The sequence below is a fragment of the Ictidomys tridecemlineatus genome, chromosome 5 (assembly GCF_052094955.1).
Source record: "Ictidomys tridecemlineatus isolate mIctTri1 chromosome 5, mIctTri1.hap1, whole genome shotgun sequence".
Lineage (NCBI taxonomy): Eukaryota > Metazoa > Chordata > Mammalia > Rodentia > Sciuridae > Ictidomys > Ictidomys tridecemlineatus.
In genome coordinates, this window is record NC_135481.1 from 192829853 (window position 1) to 192853730 (window position 23878).

Below are 23878 nucleotides of genomic sequence, written 5' to 3' on the forward strand. Positions count from 1 at the left end.
CCTTTTCTGTACGTAATGCAGAGGTAGGAAAGTCTCCTTTCTGCTGTGCCTCCATCCCTGGTTACTTAGCCTCTTCCTGCGGGGAAGTCATCGCTACCTGTAACTTCCAGAAAACCAAGTGATCTGTGCACTGTGCGCGCGTGCATGCACACGTGTGTGTGCCTTCTCTCACCCACCCTTTTCATCCCGTGCACAGCGTCTCCAGACCACCTTTCTTCTTCAGTGCTAAGTCTTAGTGCTGTTCCATTTCCATGCACAAGGGACCAGGATCTAGGCCATTCCCACGGGGTGGACTTCAGTTTGCTTCCAAGCCCTTGACAACAGACAGGTCTCCGGGAACCGTCTTATGCACACTTCATCTTGCACAGATGAGAGTGTCCCTGCAGGATCAATTTCTAAGAGTGGCATTGCTAAGATCCCAGGGCATGTGTGCCTGGAGTTCTGACAGATATTACTCCATCATCCTCTCTAGACGAGGTTGCTGCTGTCTGCCTTTGGGTTTGGATATTAGCATCTTGAGTTCCAGTGTCCCACAGAGACTTTTTTGAACTTCAACTAGCTGACAAAATTTTTTTTGTTGAGCCCCTGCTTTGTGGCAGGTGCCATCTGGGTGCTGGAGATAGTGTGGGGCAAGAGAACCCCATGGCCTTTACTGATGGGTTGGGGGCAGGCAGATGATGATAAGATGACCCCACAGTTATCTCACTAGAACTTGGAACAGTGCAGGGTAGGCAGCGGCCTGAGCCAGTCAGGAAGCCAGGAAGCCTCTGAGAGCCCGTGGCACTCTGGAGCTTGTGGGCCTCAGTGAGCTTTGGATGTGTGGAGAAGGGGTGAGGAGTGTTGTCAAGGCTGAGGGAGCTGCACATGCAAAGGTCCTGGGGTGGGAAGGAAGGAGGTGCTCCCCACAAAGTCCAGTTTAGCTGGTGTCCAGAGAGAGGGAGGCAAGAGAGTGGAGAGAGGAGGGACTAGGAGATCCCCGGCCAGGCTGGCCTAATGGAAGCCATTCACCTGTACCCCGAGAGCTGTGGGAAGCCATTTTGGGACTTTTACCTGAAGTGGAGTCACCTACAGACCCTCTGAGATCAGTTCAGCTAAGCTAGACTGCACTTCCTCCAGGGTGACCCCAAAAGGGCACAAGGAGGTTGAGGATCCCCTGAGTGTCCACGCTCACTCCCCGGCATGAGCTAGGCTGGCAGCTTCAGGAAGAGGTCCACCGCTGGCCGGGCACCATTCCCTGTTCATCTGTTCTCTCAACCACTCCACCAGTGTTAGTGGAGGGCGAGCCAGTGCCAGGCACTGTGGTAGGAGCTTGGCAAACAGCACGGAGCCACAAGAGACACGGTCCAGCCCTGGCAGAGCCTAGTGTCCAGGGCAGGGTCGCAGACTTCCACAAAGGGCCAGATAGTAAATATCGTAGGCCCTGTGGTCAGTGTGGCCACAACTCTGAGCTTGGGTGGCCTGCCCCCCCAGGCCCCGTGTAAATGAACCAGCGTGGCTGTGTTCCAATAAAACTTTATTCACAGACGCAGTCTGTGGGCCAGATTTGGCTTGTGGGCCCTAGTTGGCCTCTCTGGGTTTAGCAGGATGAGTTCCCCAAACAGAGAGGTGTCTGATGTGATGTGAGCTGGTAGAAGGTGCCAGTGGAGAAGAGGTGGCAGGTGAGGGGTGGAGGTGATCTTGCCGATGGTCGAGGCAGATGCTGGCTGAGCAGAGACATACAGGAATCTGCCAGGGAAGCCGCCCGGGAAAGGTCTCGGGGGAGGAGCTCTGAGTCAGGCACTGCTTGACAACAGACGCCCACCGCCAGGCTGCTGCTGAGTCAGCCTGGGGAACCGTGGGACCAGGCTGGGCAATGCTTTAGGGCCTGTCTACAGGGTCAGGGGGGCCTTGACGAAGGGTTTCTAGAGTGGACGTCTCATTAGCTATGGCCTGGAGACCAGCCTGGAGGGGGAGAGGGAAGGCATGGGGAGACCAGAGGAGGTGACCACAGAGTTCAGGGGGGAGCAGAGCGGGGCTTGGACCAGGGTGGGCATGATGGGTGGGGGGACGTGTGAGTTTGGTTTGTGTGTGGGCAGCAGAGCACTGAGGACTTGCTGAGAGCTGGTACGGGGCAGGGCCCAGGAGCCAGGCTGACCCTAGTCCCTGGTGGAGAAGGTGCAGCTGGGGGGCCTTGGAGGGGCAGTGGGGCGAGAGGGTGGTGGGACAAGCAGGTCCCCTGCACAGGAACCTCCCACCTGGTGGGTGCTCTGGGCTGTGCAGGGTGCCATGTGGAGGGCGCAGGTCAGTGAGACAGGATGTCTGTCCAGGGGGGTTTAGGCTTGGAATTAGGCGACAGTGTGAGGTGGGGAATGGGCTCTGTTGCTGGTTCTGAATCGGCCACTTCTGGGATCACCTAGGGTTCAGAGGCAGAGCTCTGAGGGGCACGAAATCTGCTTAATGGGTCCCAACAGCAATGACATCAAATAGCCCCAGGAGGCTCAGAGCACATCCTGGGTAGCAGGGTGTCATTTCGCTATGAATGTGGTGGGAGACAATTGCATTTCTTCTAAGGTTTCCATTGAAACCACCGCCTGGAGCATCAGCCCCGCTGGTCTTCCGGTCATGGCCATGTGGGTCTGGAACCAACCCTACCCTGCACTCAAAAGGCCCCTCTCTCTTCAGGGGATTTGGGACGATGGCCTCACCTCCAGGTGTGGCTGCACTGCTCTAGCCGGTGGTTTGGTGTGGGCGGGGTGCTGAACAGAATGAAGTGACAGGAGGCGACCCAGCCTGTGATTGGTGGCTCGACTTGGGACTTCTGTTTTAGAGGCTTATAAGACCCTCCTCCCCCTTCTCTTTCCAGAAGAACCGAATGCACATAAGGTCGTCAGCCCACACTCCGGAATCTACCCCGATGATGTCCCGGACTATGGCCCCAAGCCCTACAGCCCCCTGGCCAGTTTCCCGGGCGAGCCCCCCGGCCGGTTCGCAGAGCCCGATAGGGTCGGGCCCCCGAACTTTCTGAGCCCGGCCAAGCCAGCGGGGGCCTCGGGCCTGAGCCCTCGGATCGAGATCACTCCGTCCCACGAACTGATGCAGGCAGGGGGGTCCCTCCGCGCCAGGGACTGCGCCCTGCTGGTGGAGCCGCCGGCGGCCGGCCCGAGGTTCACGCTGCCCGTGCCCGGCTTCGAGGGCTACCGCGAGCCGCTTTGCTTGAGCCCCGCTAGCAGCGGCTCCTCTGCCAGCTTCATTTCCGACACCTTCTCCCCCTACACCTCGCCCTGCGTCTCGCCCAATAACGGCGCGCCCGACGACCTGTGTCCGCAGTTTCAAAACATCCCTGCTCATTATTCCCCCAGAACCTCGCCAATAATGTCACCTCGAACCAGCCTCGCCGACGACAGCTGCCAGGGCCGCCACTCGCCCGTGCCGCGTCCGGCCTCGCGCTCCTCGTCGCCCGGCGCCAAGCGGAGGCACTCGTGCGCCGAGGCCCCGGTCGCCCCGCGGCCCGCAGCCTCGCCCCAGCGCTCGCGCAGCCCCTCGCCGCAGCCCTCGCACGCGGCGCCCCGGGACGGCGCTCCCCCCGCCGCACTCGGCCCCGCGGGGCCCGCCGTGCTCATGGACGCCCTCAGCAGCCTCGCCGCGGACTCGCCCTGCGGGATCCCCCCCAAGATGTGGAAGACCAGCCCGGACCCCGCGCCCGTGGCGGCCGCCCCGCCCAAGGCCGGCCTGCCCCGCCACCTGTACCCGGCCGTGGAGTTCCTGGGGCCCTGCGAGCAGGAGGAGCGCAGGAACTCGGGCCCCGAGTCCATCCTGCTGGTGTCGCCCACCTGGCCCAAGCAGCTGGTGCCGGCCATTCCCATCTGCAGGTGAGCCGGGCTCCAGGGTGGTCCGTCCCCGAGGGTGCGGCTGAGCGGGGTGGGTGTGGGGGCTGTGGGCGGGGAAGCTGGAGCCAGGCGGAGCGGACCTAAATCCTGGCTCTGCCACCTGCCAGCCTGGAGGCCCAGTTTCCCCATCTGTAAAGTTGGCGGCCCAAGGTGCAGCCATGCCACACTGTGCCCAGACAGGGGGCACCTCACTCACGCACTCAAAACTATTTATCAGCCGGGTGCAGGCGCCCAGAGACTGGGGAGGCGCAGGCAGGAGGATGGAAAGCTCAAAGCCAGCCCTGAGCAACTCAGTGAGACCCTGTCTCCAAATAAGACACAAAACAGGTTTGGGATGTGGCTCGGTGGTTCAGCACCCCTGGGTTCAATCACCCGGGTGCTATTTATCAGAGACCTACTGTGTGCCAGACTACTAGACAGAAGATTTCTGCCTTTATGGAGCTGACACTCGGGGGGCACAGAGCCAGCTTTCCTATGTGAAGCCCCCCTCATCTCAACAGGAGCCGGTGTTCCTCAGCGTCTGCCACGTCTTCAGTGTTAGGCTCAGTACCATGGGAGCCCTGGAAGAAGTCAAATGCCACAGTCCTCAAGGGGCTTAAGATCTTGGTAGGCTGAAGAGATGCACAGAGAGAGCAGCGTCTGGCTCTGGGATCCCTGAGGACTGAATTTGAGCCCCAGCTCTGCCCTGCTGCCCCTGTGTGATCCTGGTATCTCTGGTTCTGCTGGGCTGTTGCTGTGTCAGTGGCAGACGTTGCTAATCAATCTCCACCTTCTCACTGAGTACCTTTTGATGCTAGGCCCAGATCAGACATCGCTAATCAATCAGGACCCCTAATTTTTTTTTTTTTAGAGAGACAGAATTTTTTTAATATTTATTTTTTATTTTCTGATGGATACAACATCTTTATTTTTTTATTTTTATATGGTGCTGAGGATTGAACCCAGTGCCCCACACATGCCAGGCGAGCGTGCTACCACTTGAGCTACATCCCCAGCCTCCTAATACTTTTACTGAGCCCTTTCTGGCCTTGGTTCATTCCCAGAGATATAAGGATAATTATGGTACCTACCTAATAGGGTCTTTTTCAAGGACTAGGTAAAATGACACTCGTCCAACTCTTGGCATAGAGCCAACACAAAGTAAGAGCTCAGAAAGGAGCTGCTGCTGCTATTCAGGAAATGTTATTCTTATAAGTCAGGCGTTTCCTCTTTGAAAAGCCTTGTGCTAGGAGATTGAGCTCACTGTAGGCTTCAGAGTACTGATGGTGACATTGATAGCTACCGACATTCAGAGTAGGGACAATGACATCGATAACCACCCACATTTAAGGATGCCTGCCATGTGTCAGCACAGGTCTAAGGACCCAATTATTCCACGTAATTCTCACGTGAACCTGGTTTGGTATTATTTGGAATTTTTTTTTTTTAAATCTTCATTTGGATGTTAAAGAAAAGGAGGTGCTGGGTGTGGTGGCCTATAGCTCTAATCCCAGCAGCTCAGGAGGCTGAGGCAGGAGGATTGCAGGTTGAGGTCAGCCTCAGCAACTTAGAGAGGCCCTAAGTAACTTAGTGAGACCCTGTCTGTGGGGTGCAGGCCTGGAAGGCTCATGCTGTCACGGTTGTCCCTGTGGCTTTCAAACTGGGATTTGTGTTAGCAAATGGAAACCTTTTAGTTTTCCCAAATAAAAGAATGAGTTGAAAGTCACGGTGGGTCAAGGTAGAGCTGGGGTTTTGCTGTATTTATTTATTTGTTTATGTTTCGTGGTTCTGGGATGGAACGCAGGGCCCTGTGCATGCCGGTGAGCCTCGGCCACAGAGCCACCGCACCCTGGTAGAGCTGTTTTGATTGACGCGGGGATGAGGGTGGCTAGGGACCCTGCCCACGTGGCTTTGCTCAGTCCTACACCCAACCAAAGCTGACCACAGGGAGCGTGCGGGGTGGCAGTCCTCCAGAGCAGGCTCTGCGGACGGCAGGGCCACAGTGGGTCCCTTGGTGTTTCCTGGAAGAGGGGTTTCCCAGGGGCCCCTGCAGGCCTTCTCAGGGCCTTCGAGGTGGGCAGAGTGGGCAGTGATTTCAAAGGCCAGTGGTGACAGCGCCCTGAGGTCTGTGCCTGAAGATTTTCAGGGCCACTTTAGGAAATGCCCTGAAGGCCAGGCCCTGGTACAGACAGAAACTTGGGCTCACAGCAGAGCAGTGACACGCGCACCGTTACCAGCTAGTTGGTGACCGAGCTGGGAACTGGAACCTGGGGTCCCTGGTGCTGGTTTCCCCGCTACAGATCGGTTTCCAAACCACGACTTGATTGATGGCCCAGAGAGGGAGGAACTTGGATTTGAAATGCGAACTGATAGGTCTGAGACCTGATCCTGGGTAAACCCTCCCCTTCCATCTCTGCAGCCTGATCTCAGAGGCTCTGAGGGTCGGAGTCCTTTAGTCCCGAGCAACACCCCACCTGTTCCAGCCGATGAGACATTGGCAGAAATGTTCTGTGGGATGGAGAGAATGGAGCCTCCAGGGAGAAGCTCCTGGTGACCTTGGTCTCAGGAAGACAGCTGAGGACACTCGGGAGAGCCTGGGATTGAAGTGCAGGAGGGCAGGCCACTCCAGGGGTCCACTGCTTAGGAGTCCATGTCAGGGTCAGACCCTATTTCAGAATTATGAAGTGGAACTTGTGGGTATTCCAGTGAATCTTAGCTATTAGTGTAGGACTAAAGGGGTTTTTTGGTCTTATTTTGCAAACTTTAAAACATTCCCACTTGCGTACACGCTGGCAGTTAGTAAGAGCGTCCGACACGTGTGGCTTGGTGGCTCCATGCAGAAGCTTGAAGGCCTCTTGGTTTTGTCACAAGGTGGAAATAAAGGTCCTTTGGACACCCTAACACTGGGGGTCATGAGGCCCAGGAGGCGTCTGGGTAGGAGGAACGGGGGAGGCTTTCTTGCATAGTACGGGATAGTGCCAATGTGGAGTGTATGTTTCGGCTGGGCTCTGGCACTGAGGGAGCCCGTGGGGGTGTGCTCCCACCTCTGCCCTTCTCCCCTGGGGACTGAGAAAGCAGAGGAGGGAGGAACTGGCTTCATTGCAGGTGCTTAACTAAGTCCTCTGCTAATGCCAGCTTCTCACAGCCCTAAGCTCAGTGGGAAAGAATACGCCGATCAGTTTAAGGGTTTCTGTCCTGCACGAGGAATCGGGACACAGGGGCACAAATCTTGGCCTTGGCCACTCCAAGACTGCAAGAGTATTCAGGCCTCCTTTGAAATAAAGGTGTGCATTTGCTCAGTCACCTTCCTGCCCATCCCACATGCATCTTCCACCCACCACTACAGATTCACAGATCAATGGGATATCAAACGTCCGGTGCTCTAGAGACACGCTGTCAATGAGAGTGTCTTGGATTTATTGTAAATAAATTAGCAAGGTAAGAGGCAGCGAGCCCTGATGTCCCGGCCTTGGAGTCAGGAGACTGGAAACGGAGCCTTGTCCTCGTCCTGACCTGTGATCTTGGGGAAGCGCCTTCGCGTTCTCTGAGATGGAAGGGATGTTCCAGCCAATCTTCAAGACCTCAGTCAGCTCTTTAGTGATGCCATTCTACACGTCTGTCAAGTGCTGCTGTACCCGGTGCTCTTGAGACTCTGTAAGAAAATTAAACTTAAGGCAATGCCCACCAAGGCCTCCTCGGTGGTATCTGTGTGGCCGCTGCCATGTCCGTGGCAGAGGGTCTCCTGGAGATAACTGCTTGACTCATACGATGTGTGACGGGAAAAACGATGACAGCCAACGTTCATCAGCACCTTCTGTGTCATGCTCTTTATGTGATCTCCACGTCCCCACTTTGCAAGGGAGGACCCTAAGGTCTAGGGCAGCAGAGGCTCCGACTTAGGGCTGGAGGTGGAGCTGGGATTTGAACTGGGTTGTAACTCCAGTCCTGTTACTGAGGCTCACGCCCCACGTAATATCAGGGCATCTCTGTGGTCCAAGGACCCATTCCTCACTGACCTCATAAGTCATGACCATGGCTGGGAATGGCCTCTTCCCCAAGTGCACGTTTACTCGAGCTCATCTCGGGTAGAAGGAGGAGCTGTGAGAACTCTCAGCTGCTGGCCAGCATGTGTGCCACGTGGTTCTAGAGACTGGGAATAAGGGAGGTGAAGTTCTTGCTTAAAGGCCCAGGGCACGTTCATGACGTGTGGCTCTCCTGATTGCCACTTAAATATTCTTTCTCCTACGTCAACCCTCTGAAAAAGGAACGCATCTTTGCAAAGGGGTGTTTTTGAGAGGTGGGAGGTGCTGTTCTTCCAAGTCCCCAGAGGAGAAGCAGTGACAGCAGTGAGGAGCGTGGTTAGAAACAGAACTAACATAGCATGCCACTGGCCTCATGCATTGAGAGGCCGGTCACAATGTCCTCATCAGGATGGACAAGAAAGCAAAGGAAAAGCTCTGCGTCCTAATGAGCCGCTGTCATATCCAAGCAACACGTGGCCCTTCAAATACCGTTTTAATTCATAATCCACCGGATTCAGTTTTCAGGGGGAAAAAAAAGGGTCCATTTATGTTTATTGTACAAGGGGATTGATTCTGGTTTACCACACCCGTGACTGATTGCTTTTCTTCCTCCAGCATCCCAGTGACCGCGTCCCTTCCGCCCCTCGAGTGGCCACTCTCCAATCAGTCGGGCTCCTATGAGCTGCGGATTGAGGTGCAGCCCAAGCCACATCACCGGGCCCACTATGAGACGGAGGGCAGCCGAGGGGCCGTCAAAGCCCCCACAGGAGGCCACCCTGTGGTTCAGGTATGGACTCGCGTTCTCCTGCTTTTGCCTCCCGCGTGTGTCCCAGGTGGTTCGCTTCTGCCGAGCCGCTGCTGTGGCTGTGCGGCTGGCCGACATTCGGGTCTCAGCCTCTTGCTCTCGTGAGGGGTGAGAAACTTGAGGTTGGATCGCTGTCAGACGCTCGGCCGGCCCGCGGGGGCAAGAGGAAACCTTCCTGAGCTCGATAACGATAAAGGGGATCCTCTGTCCGGGGAGAAGTCTTCCCTTTTTCTTCTGAGTGAGAGGCAGCTAGAGCTTTGGAGAGGTTGGTGCTGGCAGACGGTTCCTGGTGTCGTCATCTTGAGTCTCAGATGTGAGTCTATCAAGGAAAAATGATTTACGCTTGAAAAATACACACAAAAAGGGAAGAATTAAAACGACATTCTCTAAAGTGACGGAGACTAGTGTTTTGGTGGATGGCCTGTTGTGTATTTTCCTATTCACAACCTCTGGGACTGTGTACCTACATGCTTGGTGCTGTAGCGAACCTGTAGTTTGTAAGGATTTAAAAACTTTACAACCACGAGAGCATTTCCCTTTTTTTTCTTTTCCTAATTAGTATCCTTTATGTCTGTGGTTTTCAATCTGATTTTTTTTTCCCCTCAAGTAAGTATAGACCTGTTTTCTTTTTCCTCCAAAAGAATTAGAGTTGAAATAATCTTAATTATATAGTCTGGTTAACCAGGGACTACCACTGGTGCCCACCAACCAGCTGAGTTAACCAGAATCTTCGATCTATTTAAATGAATGTCACTATTTTTTTTTTTAATTTGCCTTAAAGTGGAAATATTCTGTGACAGGAAGTTGGTTCTTCATGTACAGTGTGGCGAGCACCCTGAGAGCTGTTCTTGAGCCTGCAGAGCTGCTTAATGAGAATCCGTAACAAGTGCAGTGGTGCAGTGGGCTCGCCTGTCATCCCGGCAGCTTGGGAGGCTGAGCCAGGAGGATCGTGAGTTCAAAGCCAGCCTCAGCAAAAGCAAGGTGCTGAGCAACTCAGTGAGACCTTGTCTCTAAATAAATGCAAAATAGGGCTGGGGGTGTGGCTCCGTGGTCCAATACTCCTGAGTTCAATCCCCAGTATCCCCTCCCCTCCCCCGCAAAAAAAAAGGAAAGAAAGAAACTGTAATAGGAATGGAGCCCAGACAGACAGACAGACGACAAAAGCCCCCAGACTAAGACTCTTCATAGACTCCTGGGGTGTGTGCTCTGGCTAAGGACTTGTGTGACAGTGAGAAGAACTTACAGACCCTGGCAGCTGCTCTTCCTAAGTCTGATGCTGCCGCGTCTTAGCGCTGCGCTCTCCTCCGTGGGTCTCCGTGGGCGAGGGCTGGCTCTTCCGCACTTTGGTCCTTTGCCAGTTCTTGTGGTGGGAAGGCTAGCTGGCTTCAGAGCCTCCCGACCACTGGTGATCTGGGGGGACCCCTGGTCCTGCAGGCTGCTGCGACGTGTGTATTCGAGTCAACGCTTCTGTGGCAACACGGAGAGAGCCTCTTTCAGGGCAGATCAGGGGAAGGGGAATCTCTGAGAGGTTCCCGGAGGTCACATAGAACCAGAGCGGGAGGTCTGGTGGAGAGGCCCGCTGTGGGCAGTGGGCCCAGGGTCTGTTGGCTCAGCCAGTCCGTTGGACGAGCGGCTGCTCCCCAGAAGTACCTGTGGAGCACACACTGTGTTCGTGCCTTATACGGTCTTGCTGCTGAAGGAAGAAAAAGTAGTGTGGTCTCCCATGGAGCTCTTGGTCTGAATAATTCTGCAAACGGTAGGGTTATGAGCTGCAGCAGGTGGCATGAAGAAAAAGTGCATGGAGCTTTGGGCATGTAAAACAGAGGCATTAATGCAATGGAGGGAAGAACATCAGTTAAGAGTCTCTGGGGAAGAGACCGGGCTGTGGATGCATGTGGCAGCAGCATGTGCAAATGCCCAGGGGCAGAGGGAAATAGACCACACCAGAGGAACTTGAGGATTCCAGTGTAACTGGAGCGTAAAGGGCCAGAGGGGAGGGAAGAGAAGTGGCAAGGGGCAGAGCAGGCAAGGCCAGGGCCATGGAGGAGACCAGGAGAGACACATGGTCTGGTTCAGGCTCTGAAGACCCGCTTTGACTGCTTCACAGGGATGAGCGCTGGGAGGCTCTTCCCAAGGCTCCAGGCTGTGTGCTAGGCTCATCCACTGATCGTGCTACCAATGTTTGTTGAGCACCTACTATGGACCGGATGCAGTGCCAGATTCTGGGGATTGGTATGAACAAGCCCGAGAGCGCTTTTATTTTTATTTTTTCTCGTGAATTCGGGGGGTAGCCCTGGGCTTCCCACGTGCTGGACAAGAGCTGCACCCCCAGCCCCAGCAGCCGGAAATTCTCACCCTCATGAGCCACAAGATGATAAGAAGTCCTCAGAGAGCAGTCACCATGTGCGAGGCCGTCTTCTGAGTGTGGTGCACGTGTCCACTTACCCCGTCCTCACTGGAGCCGCCCCAGCAGGCCCTGGTTAGACAGGCTGGGGTGGGCCGCTTGTCCCTGGTCGGAGGGGCGGGAGCATGGCTCACAGCTTCCGGACCGCCCCGACTCCCCGCAGGCAGCCCTCCATCCCTGCAGTTTCACATGCTGCCCACGTCTAGCCGGCACCAGCCCTCGGGGGCCCAAGTCCTGCTTCTCAGGGAGATTCCGTTGGCAGCATGCCAGCCGCCGGCCCAGGGCGCAGGGCAGGGGCTGTTGGGCCAGTGCCCCGGGGCTCTGTCGCTCTGCTGGGAGTGACAAGGGCCGGGTTTTGCAGGGCTTTTGCACCATACGTCGGGGACTGGGGCCATGGAGAGTTCTAGAGAAGGGAGCGGGCTGGGTGCACAGTTCAAAAGATGCCCGCCCTCTGCATCTGAAGTTCGTGGTCTCCAAGGACTCTCTCCCTCCTGGCCTATACCTTTGGAAACCCGTGGTATGCTCTAAAAATCTTCAAAGCCCACCCTCTCTGTCCTCGAGGGGCAGCGTCGCCCCGAGTGTCCCTTGCTGGTGCTTCTGTGGCGGCTGTCTGGGACTCCCCGCCCTCTGGGTCCCCGCTGTGCTGTAGGGCCGCGGCCTCTTCTCTCCTTGGTGACTGGTCCCCACCCTTCTCCCTTTTATCTGTCACATTGTAGAACTTCACTTTTTTTTTTCCTTCACATGCTTAGTGGTTTTAAGCTCCTCTTTATATAAGAAGGAAATGAGCTGAGACCGTGTCATTCTTTCTCTCTCTAAACATGAAATCGAAAATGTTCCCCATGGGCCGCGCTCGGCTGTTCTTCTTTCCCCTCTTTTTTCCGAGCACCCCTTGGTTTGGGATGAAAGTTTGATCAAAAACCTGCAATGCTTTTAGCTCTCATGACTCAGTCCGGGTGAGTGTGGAGGACCTGCCGTGTGGCCGGCACAGTGAGGTGGACACAGCCCCTGCCCTGGTGGAGCTCAGGGGCTGCTGCGCAGGTGCACCTGGGGCCTGGGTGTCGCTGAGCCTGGGGTGCTTCAGGGAGGCCCGAGACTGGGTGAAAGTGACCTGGAGTGGGCTTGCTGGCCGACGCCTGGGCTCAAGGGAAGATGCGACAGCTGATTAGGGGCCCATCCGGTGGATTCACAACTCGGGGTGACCGCCTCAACAAGACCCGTAAAGAGATGATACTTGGAAGACCTGCTTTCAAGGGACGGTCTTGCTGAGGAGGTGACTCGCCAGCTGGGACCTGACGCAGGTGATCCAGCCCACAGAGAGAGATGAATGGTGTCCCCCCCGCCTCTCTGTCCACCTGTGTCTTTGGGTGGAGAGTGGCCCGCACAGCACAGCGCAAGCAAAGGCCCTGAGGCAGGGAAGAGCTGTGTCTGGGGAACTGCAGGGCCTGTCCTTGCCGTGCAGACCGGAGGTGGTGGTTGGCGGGCTCAGCTGCACCCTAGGCCCGGGCCCCCCTGCTCCGTCACTGGAGGGCTCAAGGACGTTGTACACCTTCAGTGGCAGGCGACCTCAGTCTAGAGGCAGGGGACTGAGGAGAGAACCACAGAAGACCCTGGGTAAACAGGCTCACAACCCGGCAGGCTCCGGGGTACTGGGCGATGAAAGGAAGTGACCGAATTGGCCACGTGGGGGGCAATGGGGAGCGGTGGGGAGCAGGGCATACCAGTGTATGCCTCATCTCAAGGGGGTGGCGCTGTTCAGTCCCCGTGGGCTGTGCTCCAAATACCCTCAAGTTCATGTCCAAGAAATGTGCTACTTCAAGGTTTTCCAGATAGAAAGGGAGGTACGAGACAGGTTCTATTTGTAGGACTTTTAAGCAATATCCAGTCCGGGAAGGTCCACTCTCGCAGGTCCTCTTGTACAGCTGTCAGTCTCATGAGCCAGAAGGAGCCTGCAGTTCTTTCTGGGGAGCCTGGGGCTCTTACTTCCCTGGCCTGATGGGTCTGTAGGTACCAAATGCGAAAGGGAAAAGGGATTCGTCTCCAAAGAGCCCTCCTGTTCGTGCTCCAGGACGGGCGTGGTCAGTGGGGCTCTGGTAGACAGACCTTCACTCAGAGCCGCTCTGCGGGGTCGGGCTGCGAATGTCCCACAGCTCTTCAGCTTCTGGGATGTGATAATAGCCCAGCGGAGGGCGGCCTGGGTCACACCATTGTCACCCCATCCTTTCCGGCCACCTCCAAGCCCCGTAAGCACAGTCTGCAGGCAGAGGGTGGTCTGTCGGTCTTCCTCCGTCCTTCTCCTGGCCTCTCCCACTCTGGGGCGTTTGCCCTGAGGGAGTGAGAGGGACGGTCCTCTCAGGCAGCGAACAGCGAGAGTTCGACACACTGAGCTCTGGCACTGACCTCCGGGATGATGCTCGACTCTGAACAGATGCTGAGATTGTGGAGGACCCGCCTCTCTCTCCGGGCAGCAGTGGTGAGCGGTGCCGGGTGAGGAGTGGCCGCACACCTGTCCAGGCTACTGCCTCCCAGCAGCCTGGGAAAGTCTCCTGGCGTAAAATGGACTTTGGGCGCCCAGGCCCCTCCTGTGGGCTCCAGCTTTTGAACGACCCACGGGCCACTTTAAGTGCCATCTGGGAAGGGGCAGAGGCGAGCTCACAGGCCTTTTTCTTCCCAAGGCGAAGCTGGACCTTGGGGGAGTGTCCTGCTCAGGCTGCTGGTCGGTCGCTGGCTTCTGTTGGATGAAACTTTGCGCTTGGGGCGCTTGCCCCCCCCTTCCTTTCAGGACAGGCGACAGGAAGCAGGTCCTGCTGAGGCTCGTCTGTCTTGGTCAGCTCTGAGCTGGCCTCTGCACAGCTTCTCTGGGCCTTTCTGGAAGGCGGGACCCAGGAGTGAGCTGGGACCCAGGGGCTCCATCTTTGACAGGGGAACAGGGGGAGGGGTGTCCTGAGAAGGTCCCGGTCAATCACCCATTCAGCCCTTTATTCAGAGTCTTTGCTGAGCACCTACCATGTACCAGGAGCGCGTGGGGAGCAGACGGAGTCCCTGTCCCTCTGAGACGTCAGAGGATCCAATAGTGGTTGGAGCGGGAGAAGTCCCGTGGAAGAAGCTACGGGGCAAGAGGAGGGAGTGGCCAGAGAGGCCTCCCTGAGGAGGTGACATCCCCAGAGGGAGGAGAGGGAGTAAAAGAAGTAGGGAACCTGGCGGAGGGACTCCAGGCTTGGGGACCACCAGCGCCCAGCTGGCGCAGTCTGGAGCGGTCTGGCCACGTGGGACAGGGCGCAGGGGGAGACTGGACTTGCACACTTAGGGGACCGTGCCTGTGAGGGAGGTTTCAGCAGGACCCTCTGGCTGCCTGCTGAGGACAACAGACTCCAGGAGGAAGTGGAGAGAGGAGGTGGCCCAGGGGTCCAGGCTAGGGGGACAGCTGCTGGGCTGGCTGGGAGTCACGAGAAGTGCTTGGACTCAGGGCAGTTGGTAAGTTGGCCTGGCCGCGGTCTCTGAGCCTCGCTGGGAGCAAGAGGTTCTCATCTAACTGTGACCGAGTGGCCTCGGGGAAGGCAGGGTCCCTGTGACGAGTTACCCTGCCCCTCTCTACTGAGACTCCTCCTGGTTCCACACGGAGGAGGTGACTCGAGCCGGCCTTTTCACCGAAAGTCAAGGATGGACGAGGCTTAGCAGGGCAGGCGGGGGCCATGGGATTTTTGGAGGACCCCTAAGTGGGGGGCATTTGTTCCCCACATCCTCATCATCCTCTCCTCTTACCAGGCCCTTGATCAGAACCTGGTGGTTGAGTTAAAATGCGTTAGAGCCCTGCACGGGCTCCAGCCCAGCGTGCTGTTCCCGGGGCGAGCAGGCGGAGGAGAGGTGCCCAGTGGGCAGCGGCGCAGGCGCGGTTGCTGACGGAGAGGCCGCGCATGCGCAGGCAGATGATGCCCACTCCTCTGCCCGTCAGCACGCCCCCAGGTGGGGCGCTGGAGCTTTGCAGCCACGTGGGAACGTGGCGAGGGAGTGAACCTCCGCGAAGCTCCTCCTCCTGATGGGGGCGGAAAGCCGAAAGCTTCCAGAATTTTGGTGCAACAGTTGTTCCCAAAGAGAGACCGAGTCCGAGCCTGGTCATGTTCCCGGCAGCCAGTGAGAACGTGCAGGAAACGTCATCTGTCCCACAGACGAGCCTTGGGCGCTGCCCAGTGCAGGGCGGCGTGTCCCAAGGACAGGAGCGCGCCCCTCGGGGTGACCTAGTTGTCTTCCCAGCGATGACAGGCAGAGTGGGCGGTAGGGTTACTGCGCTCATCTTACAGACGAGGAAACTGGGGCACGGAGCAGCTAGGCAGCTTGCCTTGATGTCACCCCTGTCCCCCAGCTGGCGGTGACAGCGCTTGATTTGGGCGTAGGCTTCTGGAGGCAGCGCCCACCCTGAGCCGGTCTGGCCACATCAGGGAAATGCAGGGAGAAGGCAGGGAGCGCCCTGGGGCTCGGGACGGCCTGGGGGCTGCAGCTCTGCAGTGAGGAGGAGGAGGAGGAGGAGGAGCCCGTCTCTCAGATTGCTTTGCCAGGAGTGGTGGGTGCCGAACCCAGGTGCCCCGGGGATCTTGGGCGCTGAGCAGTCCCAGGCCAAGGTAGTTCTGCTGAGGGAGGTGGCCAAATGGCGAAGCTCAGCCCGAGCCTGTGACGCTGTTTCTGGCTTTGCCGACCCAGTCTGGCCGGTGGCCAGCTCTCCCGAGGTCCTTTGTTCACATGCTTGGGTGTTGCCTGTGAGGCGGATTCCGTCCCGTGACCCCACGGGAGTCGGGCTCTGACTCTTCCCCTTTACAGGTGGGTGGAGAGGCTCAGGGAAGTGACCTGCCCTGGGTCAGGTGGCAGTGGGCAGTACAGCCCGGGGATGGCTTTTAGCTCCTGGGCCGTCTCCTTCCCACTCACCCCCGCTATCCCTTTGTGCCTCTGCTTGTCCCCTGCCACCCTGCATGCAGCCTGGGCACAGAGCTGGGGCACAGGAGTGCATGTGGGGCCTCAGTAAGGAGCTGAGCTGGGTGGGGCTTCAGGATGGTTCCTCCGCAGCAGCTTAGAGAAGCACTTGGTGCCCTGCACCTCGGGTGGTGGACCCGGAGCCGGGACTTGGCTACCTTGGCTCCCACCTTCTTCATGCAGGACCTCGATGCTGCCTGAGTGGCAGGAGGCAGGGCTTGCTGTGGATCTCCAAGCACCTGTTAGTCGCAATGTGCCACAAGAGCGAGGGGACTGTGACCATGCCTGGGAGCCCTCCAGAGGTCCCTTGCCATCTTGCCCTGAGCTGGGTACAGGTGGCTGCTGTGAGTGAGGTGCTCTGGAGTCCCCCGCTGGCCCCGCTGCCTCCCGGTGCCCTGCAGGCTTGGTGGGCATGGCCATGGCCTCTGGGCTATGCAGCACTTTCTAATCCGGTTGCAGGAGACTCCAGACGCTAGACCTGGACTGTGGGGGATGGGCAGGGAGGTGGCAGCCATGGGCCAGGTGGATGTCGGAGCTCCTCATTCGGAGCCTCCCTGAAGGCCAAGGCTTGGTGGCAGTCCCTGGCAGCAATCACGTCTCTTTATTGATCTTTCTCTGTGACCAGCACGTCACATACATGGAACGGCGCAGGCCCCCATGTCCTGCTTTGTGAAAGAGGAAACCAGGCTTAGAGGTGTTGAGTGGCTTTCCCAGGGAGCACGTTGTCACCTGTGGCTGAGCTGGTCCCGTGTGCCGGCTTTGGAAGGTGACAGGGCCTTCTGTGCACAGTGCAGCCCAAAGCCTCCTCCACATGAGGCCAGCCCGGTGCCCGGGGCCGCCCGCGGCCTGCAGTGCTGTTGTTGGCCCCATTTACAGACGAGGGAGCTGCGGCTCCGAGGACCCAAGTGGCTGTGCCTGGTCACACTGCTCTTCAGGGGGGTGACATGGAAGCCAGCCTCGTGGGGTCTGCAGAGGTGTAGTTAGAACAGTGAAGGCTGAGACAGGGCCCCTCCCCGGGCCAGGACATACCTTGTTTCTTATTTTTCTTTCCTCTGAATCATCCTGAGAGGATTTTTTTAAAAGGGTGGGAGGGTTGATGTCACGCCCGCTCCAGCCAGGAAGGATGAGGGCCAGGCCGTGCCAGGCCTGTGTGAGCACTGTCTTCTCTGGAGGGTGTCCTGTGACAGCCTTGTCCCCGCACACACTGCCCTGACGTGGGGCTGGTGAGCCTCCGGGCCCACAGGTGAGGAACAGCCTCGGGAGGCCCGCGGATGCAGCCCCAACAGGAGGGAGATGTTTCAAAGCCCATCTTGGGGGCACCTTGGCTGAGCCATTTGCATGTGTTGGACGGTCCCCAAGTCCTGCGCTCGGGGGAGCCGATTCCGAGCACTCTAGCATGGGTTTGCAAACGTGCACAGACACCAACTCCCGTAAGTTACATACACCTTATATATAAACAGATGTGAGTATATATAATACGTACGCACGCTCCTGTGTGCCTGGTTCCCTGGATTCTTATTTGGATTCTTACTTTTTCTTGTTGAACACAGGAGAAATGAACAGGGAACCAACCGTGTACCTGTGCTGGCCAGATCCCTTTAGCCTGCGTTTCCCGACGCTCAGCACCAGGCCCCTGCCCTCCTGTTGAGACTGACAAACAGGGTATTTAGATGACCCCGGGTGGGAGCCGCCTTTACCAAGTCAGGTTGGGCATTGCCTTAAGTGCTGTCCACGTGTGAGTGGGTCTAGTCCTCCTGAGGTTCCTAGGCAATGCTTAGAGGCACAGAAAGGTCAGGTAACTAGCCTACGGCCAACAGGAAGTGGGTGAACCATGAGCTGTCCCTGAGTGGCCTCACTCAGAAGCTCGCACTCTTACCTTCTTAGGCCACAAACAAGAACCAGACTCTAATGACCCTGAGGTGACTTTCCAGGTGCAGGGGCTCTCAGTGTTACCTTAAGTGTTTTGACATATTCATGAAATGAATCCTGTCCATGCCAGCTGGCGGTGTCCCCTGCACCTGGCATCCTTCCCCCCCGGTGTTTGGTGCAGTGGCCACCTAGGGGCAGGTACACTGTCACGACCCTGGGCTGCTGTTGATGCTCCCGGGTGACCTGCCCTGGCCTCTGAGATGTCCTCTGGGGGCTTAGTTCCCTCGCACAGGTGGGGACAATCCGACCTGTGTGCAGACAGTGGTGGCACCTGCCCACCTTCCTTGACCTCAGCCCAGGTTGTCCTCACACCAGGGAGTGTGACGTGGACAAGGGGAAGGTGTCCACCTGGGCCTGGGTGGGGGTGGGGGTGCAAGACCAGCCCGTGGGTGCTGGGTGCCCTGGTTCTGTCCATTGGTTAATTCTGGGAGGTGCAGGTGGGCCTGGAGGTGTGAGGGGCATGGCTCCCAGGTCTCCCCGGCACCTGGGCAGCTGCCCCTTCCTGGTCCCCGGGGCGCTGGCTTCTTGCTGCTCTGGCCGACGCAGCCTGGGGAACCTCGTCAGGGGACGTGTGTAAACCCTGGGGCTCTCCTGGTGACCCTGAGTGACGTGAAGCAGGCCTCCGAGCGCTCTTGCTCTCCCACGTCCGCCTCCTGTCCTTCCTCTGCCTGTCGGACAGAGCCCTGAAGAGGATTTTGAATGTAGCGAAGGGAGTAAGAAGTGTCATTTTATTAGGAGAAACATGTTGGAGGAGCGGGAGCAGCCAGTGTAAAGGGCCTGGCAGGAGCTTGCTGGGTGTCCATCTTGAGCATCGCCGCGGCCGAGGAAGGAGCCAGCCGGGCCTAACACCGGGGCTGGGTGTGGACACCGAGTGTGGTTTCTGGTTTCTACGTGAGCTTTGCTTGGACGTCTCTGGGCCTTTTTATAAGACCATAGAGTACAGCCAGGGGACCTTGGTGGCCCGGGGAACGCTGTGTGTGTCGCTGGGTGCAGCTGCTTGGGTTGTGCCATACCTTGCAGATCATGTGGGTGCCGGTCTCCCTTGGGTACTTATTGAGAGGCTGCTCTGACACGTACCTGCTGAAGGGACAGAGGAAGTGGGCTCTCGTGCTCATCTGCACAGATGTGCTAGACAAGCCAGCAGCGGCCGGGAGGCATCACTGCTTAAGAGAGAGAGGAAAAAAATCGACTTTTGAGTGTCTTTAGGTTGGGGACGGAGCCCTCAGTCTCTGCAGTGGCTGTTCTGCTCATTGACATGACCTGCCTGACCCCTTTTTAAATTTTTGAGACAGAGTCTCACTGAGTTTCTTATGACCTCCCCAAGTGGCTGAGGCTGGCCTTGAACTTGCCATCCTTCTGCCTCAGCCTCCGAGTTGCTGGGATCACAGGTCTGTGCCACCATGTGGGCTCTTCCCTTTGTCTTGGGTGGGTTCCTTGCTCTCGAGTCCCCTAACCAGCCCGACTGCTCAGGATGGCGGGGCGGGGTTGGGGGGCATCGTGGGCTTCCTCCTCTGCCTGTACCTTGCTGTGCAGCCTCAGCCTCTGTGCTCTTCCTCTCTGAGCTGTGGGAGCCTCTGCGCCTCTTGAGGTGAGTCTGTGTGCTCCTGGCCTCTGCTCACTGGACACTGTGACCTGGAATCCCTGGTGGAGGTGCCTGCGTCCAGCTCTGCTCACCTGAGGACCTGAGGTGGGAGTTCCGGCCTCTCTTCAGTGTGAACTGCCTTCAGTGTGGTGGCTACAGGCTGCTCTTTCAGGGAACTTGAACTTGAACTTGAACTTGAACTTGAAGCTTTCTGTTTCTTTTCCCTTTTAAGACGTTGATGGAGCCGGAAGGGGACTTAGGAATGGGTTGAGCGCTGTTGTGCCTGACTCCCGTCTCCCCTCCCAGGTCCTCAGCTCCCACGGGCCACGCCTTTTGCTGTGCCCCGGTTGCCTCATCCCGTGGGAACTGCCGCCACCTGGCAGATGACCGCGCAGAGGCTCAGAGAGGTGGCGTGCTGTCGGGATGCAGCCCAGCCCGAGAGCCAGGATGGGGTGGTTGCCAGCAGGAGTTGGAGGGAAGTGTCACCGGGCAGGTGTGACAGCCAGGGACACCCAGGTCCCAGCTTGCACCAGCTCGTGCTGCCCACGCAGCCCTGCCCGTCGGGTCCTGTTATCTTACGAATGAGGAAGTGGAGCCCCGAATATTTCAAAATGGCCACCAGGAAGGTTTAGAATGTTCCTCACACAAAGAAGTGACGAGTGTCCGAGGTGCAGGAGATGCCAGGGACCCTGCTCTCCGCGTGGCACAGACGGTCCCCTCGGGGGCCCGTTCCCCGGCCTCTGGCTGCGCGGGGCCCTGGGAGTCGGGCGCTGGGTGTGCTGACGCAGGCGGTGGCTTTCCTGTGCGGAGGGAAGCCGAGGAAGGAAGTGAGAATGATTCACGGGGACCCGGGGGCCGCGCTCCGCGCCTGAGCTTGCCCCGCGCCTGTCTCTGTGGTCAGAGTGACCAGGGCTTGCCCGGGGCCAGCCAGGGGCGTGACTGGATGGAGCAGGCGCAAGCTGGCGTTTTAATGATTAAGAAGAAGAAGAAACCCTCTTATTTTTCACTTTCCTTTTTTAATCTAGAAGCCTGCTGTGGGTGTTCCCCTGTGGTTTCCCTGTCAAAGAGACCATTGTGGCCGGCGAGCTCCCTGGGGGCTCCGCTCTGCGTGTGTCTAACTTTAACTCTGAACCAGAGCTTTGGGGTTGGGCGAGGTGGGGGTCCTGGGCCGGCCCTGAACAGGCGCCAGGCTTGTTCACCATGCCCGAGGAGCCCCGGGTCCCCAGCTCCTTCCTGTCCCGGCCGGTGGGGCCGAGCCCCTCTGGGAGGCTGATGCGGAGGGGCGAGCACCCAGCACGAGCACCCAGCATGAGCACCCGGCACGAGCACCCAGCATGAGCACTCAGCATGAGCACCCAGCATGAGCACCTGGCACAAGCACCCAGCATGAGCACCCAGAGCGAGCACTCGGCATGAGCACCCAGCATGAGCACCCAGTGTGAGCACCTGGCACGAGCACCCAGCCCGGGCACAGTTGCGGAGGCAGGTCTTCAGTGCAGCTCAGGCTTACACGGGGAACCTCAGGGTGGGGTCCTGGGGGAGACAAACAGGGGACCCTGGCAGGCCGGCCCCAGGGCACCCCACGTGCATCTTCAGAACGGCCCTTCCCCCGCTCTGCTTGGGTGTTTTGGGGAGGCTTCCGGAGGTTCTGGCCGGGCAGCAGAGGGGGTGACCCAGTGCCCCCACACTGGGGGCCGGGGCTGCCCACGCGGTTCGGCAGGGGGACTGCCGCCCTCTTCTTGGGCGGACACAGCCTGGGAAGCGCATCAGCAGAGAGAAGCTGGGCTTTTGGAGAGCTGTGGCTTGTTGGGGGCTGGGTGTGAGTCCTGCTTGGGGCAGCCCCCGCCCGTTTCTCAGTTCTCTCTTGAACCCATCTGCATACCCAGCTGAGCTGCCGAGCACAGCGTGGGTGGGACCACCCCCTCTGCCCCAGGGGCCTCCTATCTTGGAGGCCAGGTCTGGCAGCAGTCTTCATAGTCGGTCAAGACACCTTTATCACACGTCAGCTGTGTACCCTGAGAAGGGGGAGGTGTGAGGCCAGTTCTTGCCTTCAGGGAACTCTTCAGCTACTAGAAACTCAGACAGGAATAATTGAGTTGTGGAGGGGAGGGGGCGTGCAGATTAACAAAGAAGTTAATAGAAAGGGGACGGAGTCAGATGGCCTGGATTCATATCCTGACCGCTGTATTGGCTGTGTGACGTTGGGCAGATTGCTTTACCTCTCTGTGCTTGTAAAGTGGGATGACAGCACTCTACAAAAAAGAGGTGGTGGTGGCCGCAGGTTAAACTGTGTGTTCAGTACGCTCTCAGCCGTCCTGACTGTTGAGATAGGAGCAGAGCAGGGGGGAGAGGTCATCATGGCGGGAGCACTGAGCGTCTGGGGCCCCTGCTCGCCCAGCCTTAGGGAATCTGCTTCCCAGAGGAGAGGACGGATGAGAGCATTCTGGGTCCATGTGCCTGAGCCTTGGCTCTGTCCACCGGAGGGTCTCGGTCTGCACAGGGCAACATGGGTCACGACACTGAAAAGGTACATCTGTCCTTCAGAGTCGGGATTCCAGCTGGTGGTGGCCGTCAGAAGAGCTGCCACACGGGCCCCTTCCCACCCCGGGACCAGGGCTCAGCCCTGGTCCTCCTCTGGACCAGCCCTGGGCTCTCCAGGCTGCCAGGCCGGCCAGGCCCTGTCCACTCCTTAGCAGCCTCACCTGTGCCTGACTTGAATGTCCAGGTGTCTGGGCGAAGGCCTGCGTTTAATAGAAGGTCCTCCCAGTGCAAGGCTGGCCCCCTCCTGCTGAATGGGGTCTGCGCTGACCCCAGGGGAGAGGGAGGGGCGGTCGAGGCCTGAAGGAGATCCCGGAGCAGCGGCCCTCCTGCAGGTCCACCGGGCCCTGGGGTTGGCTTGGGCTGCGACGCCGCAGCCCGCAGCAGAGATGCTCCTTCTTGGCTCCAGACTCAGACAGTGGCAGAATCCAGGGCCCTGAACTTAGACGGGGAGCAGGTGGGTTTCCCAGGTCCTTCTGGGGCTGTCGTAGTAAAGACGAGGGCTGTGGACTCGGTGGCCTTCCTGCAGTCGGCAAAGGGAAGCCGTCAGGACCCAGCAGGCCCACCCCAGGTAGGGCAGACCGTGCTGCCCGGCCGCGGCTTCGTCTCGGCACGGATGGGCGTCTCCTGCCCTTCCCCCTGCCCCCGTCCCTTTCTCTGTGTGTCTTGTGAGATGCTGGAATTGAACCCAGGGTGCTCGGCCGTGGAGCCACCACCCCATCCCCACCCCCAGCCCTTTTTATTTTTGATTTTTGAGATAGGGTCTTGCAAAGTGGCTGAGTCTGGCCTTGAACTTGCCATCCTCCTGCCTCAGCCTCCCCAGTGGCTGGAATCGCAGGTGTGACCCCTGAATGTTGGGGGACCCTCTGCTCCTGTCGGGGATTCTGGTCCCAGAGGGTTTTGCCCAAACCGCACGGTGCCTCTCAAGTAACTGGGTAACATTTGGGGACTGTGCTGGCCTGGTTCCCACGTGTGGCCACCTCAGAGGAGGTGGACGCACCCATCTGTGGTCACATCTGGGACAGCGTGTGGCCATCCTTTTCATAGCCACCGGAGGACTTCTGAGTCTGGGCCCAGTGTCGGGGTCTCCCAGTCCTGGGGAGAGGTTTCCCGACGTCCCTTTTCCCCAGAGGGTGACCCTGCCCTGGTGGCTCCTCGACCTGTCCCTCCCTCCTACTTGTCCTGGGCTTCCAGCCCCTGTGCCCTCGCGGCTCTGGGCCTGGGGAGTGGGGACCCTCCACCCTGGGAGCCCAGGCAGGCCCGAAGGCGGCGGCCCAGGAAAGTCTTGGGGTCCAGAGGAGGACGGGCCCGGGCTTCCCCGGGATGCGGTGAGAGCCGAGGCCTCGCGCTTGCCCACCTGAAAGGAAGAGGGAGATTCAGAGACGCGAGCAGCAGGCGCAGCCCGGGCACAGCGGCAGGGGACACTGGGCTGGGTGTCCAGTGACCGCACTTGGGTGCTTCGGAGCCCGGAGCCTGGGTGCTCACGTTTGCTCTCTGGGCCTCTGGGCGCCTGGTGGACGGCCGCTCTGCGGGGGCTCGGGCGGCCCCCGGGGTCTGCAGGAGGGTTGAGTCTGCTGGGCGCCTGGGCGTGCCAGGACTCGCTCTCAGGTCTCCAGGGGCACGACCCTGTCCCTCCCTCACCTCGTACCTGGGTGGGTGCCCGATATGTCCCCTGGTATGAACAGGGGCCCGTGGGCGAGCCTGGTGTCCCTCAGCCTGGCGGGTCTGGGTCGGTGGTGCAGGAGGGGCCCGGGACGCCAAGGTCACGGCCGCCTGCTCTGGGTGGCGCTTGGC

The 23878-nt window shown here is 58.6% G+C and overlaps 1 protein-coding gene across 3 annotated transcripts in view; it reads left to right on the forward strand.

Annotated features, from left to right (window-relative positions):
- The window catches only part of Nfatc2 (nuclear factor of activated T cells 2), a 115167-nt gene that overhangs the window by 13643 nt on the left and 77646 nt on the right, over positions 1-23878 (forward strand). For 2 of the 3 annotated variants that reach the window (XM_078051906.1, XM_078051905.1), the window contains exons 2-3: positions 2843-3848; positions 8483-8654. In XM_078051906.1, coding sequence (XP_077908032.1) covers positions 2843-3848; positions 8483-8654 — 1178 coding nt within the window. The remainder of the gene's footprint in view (positions 1-2842; positions 3849-8482; positions 8655-23878) is intronic. The other variant, XM_078051907.1, reaches the window with a different exon arrangement.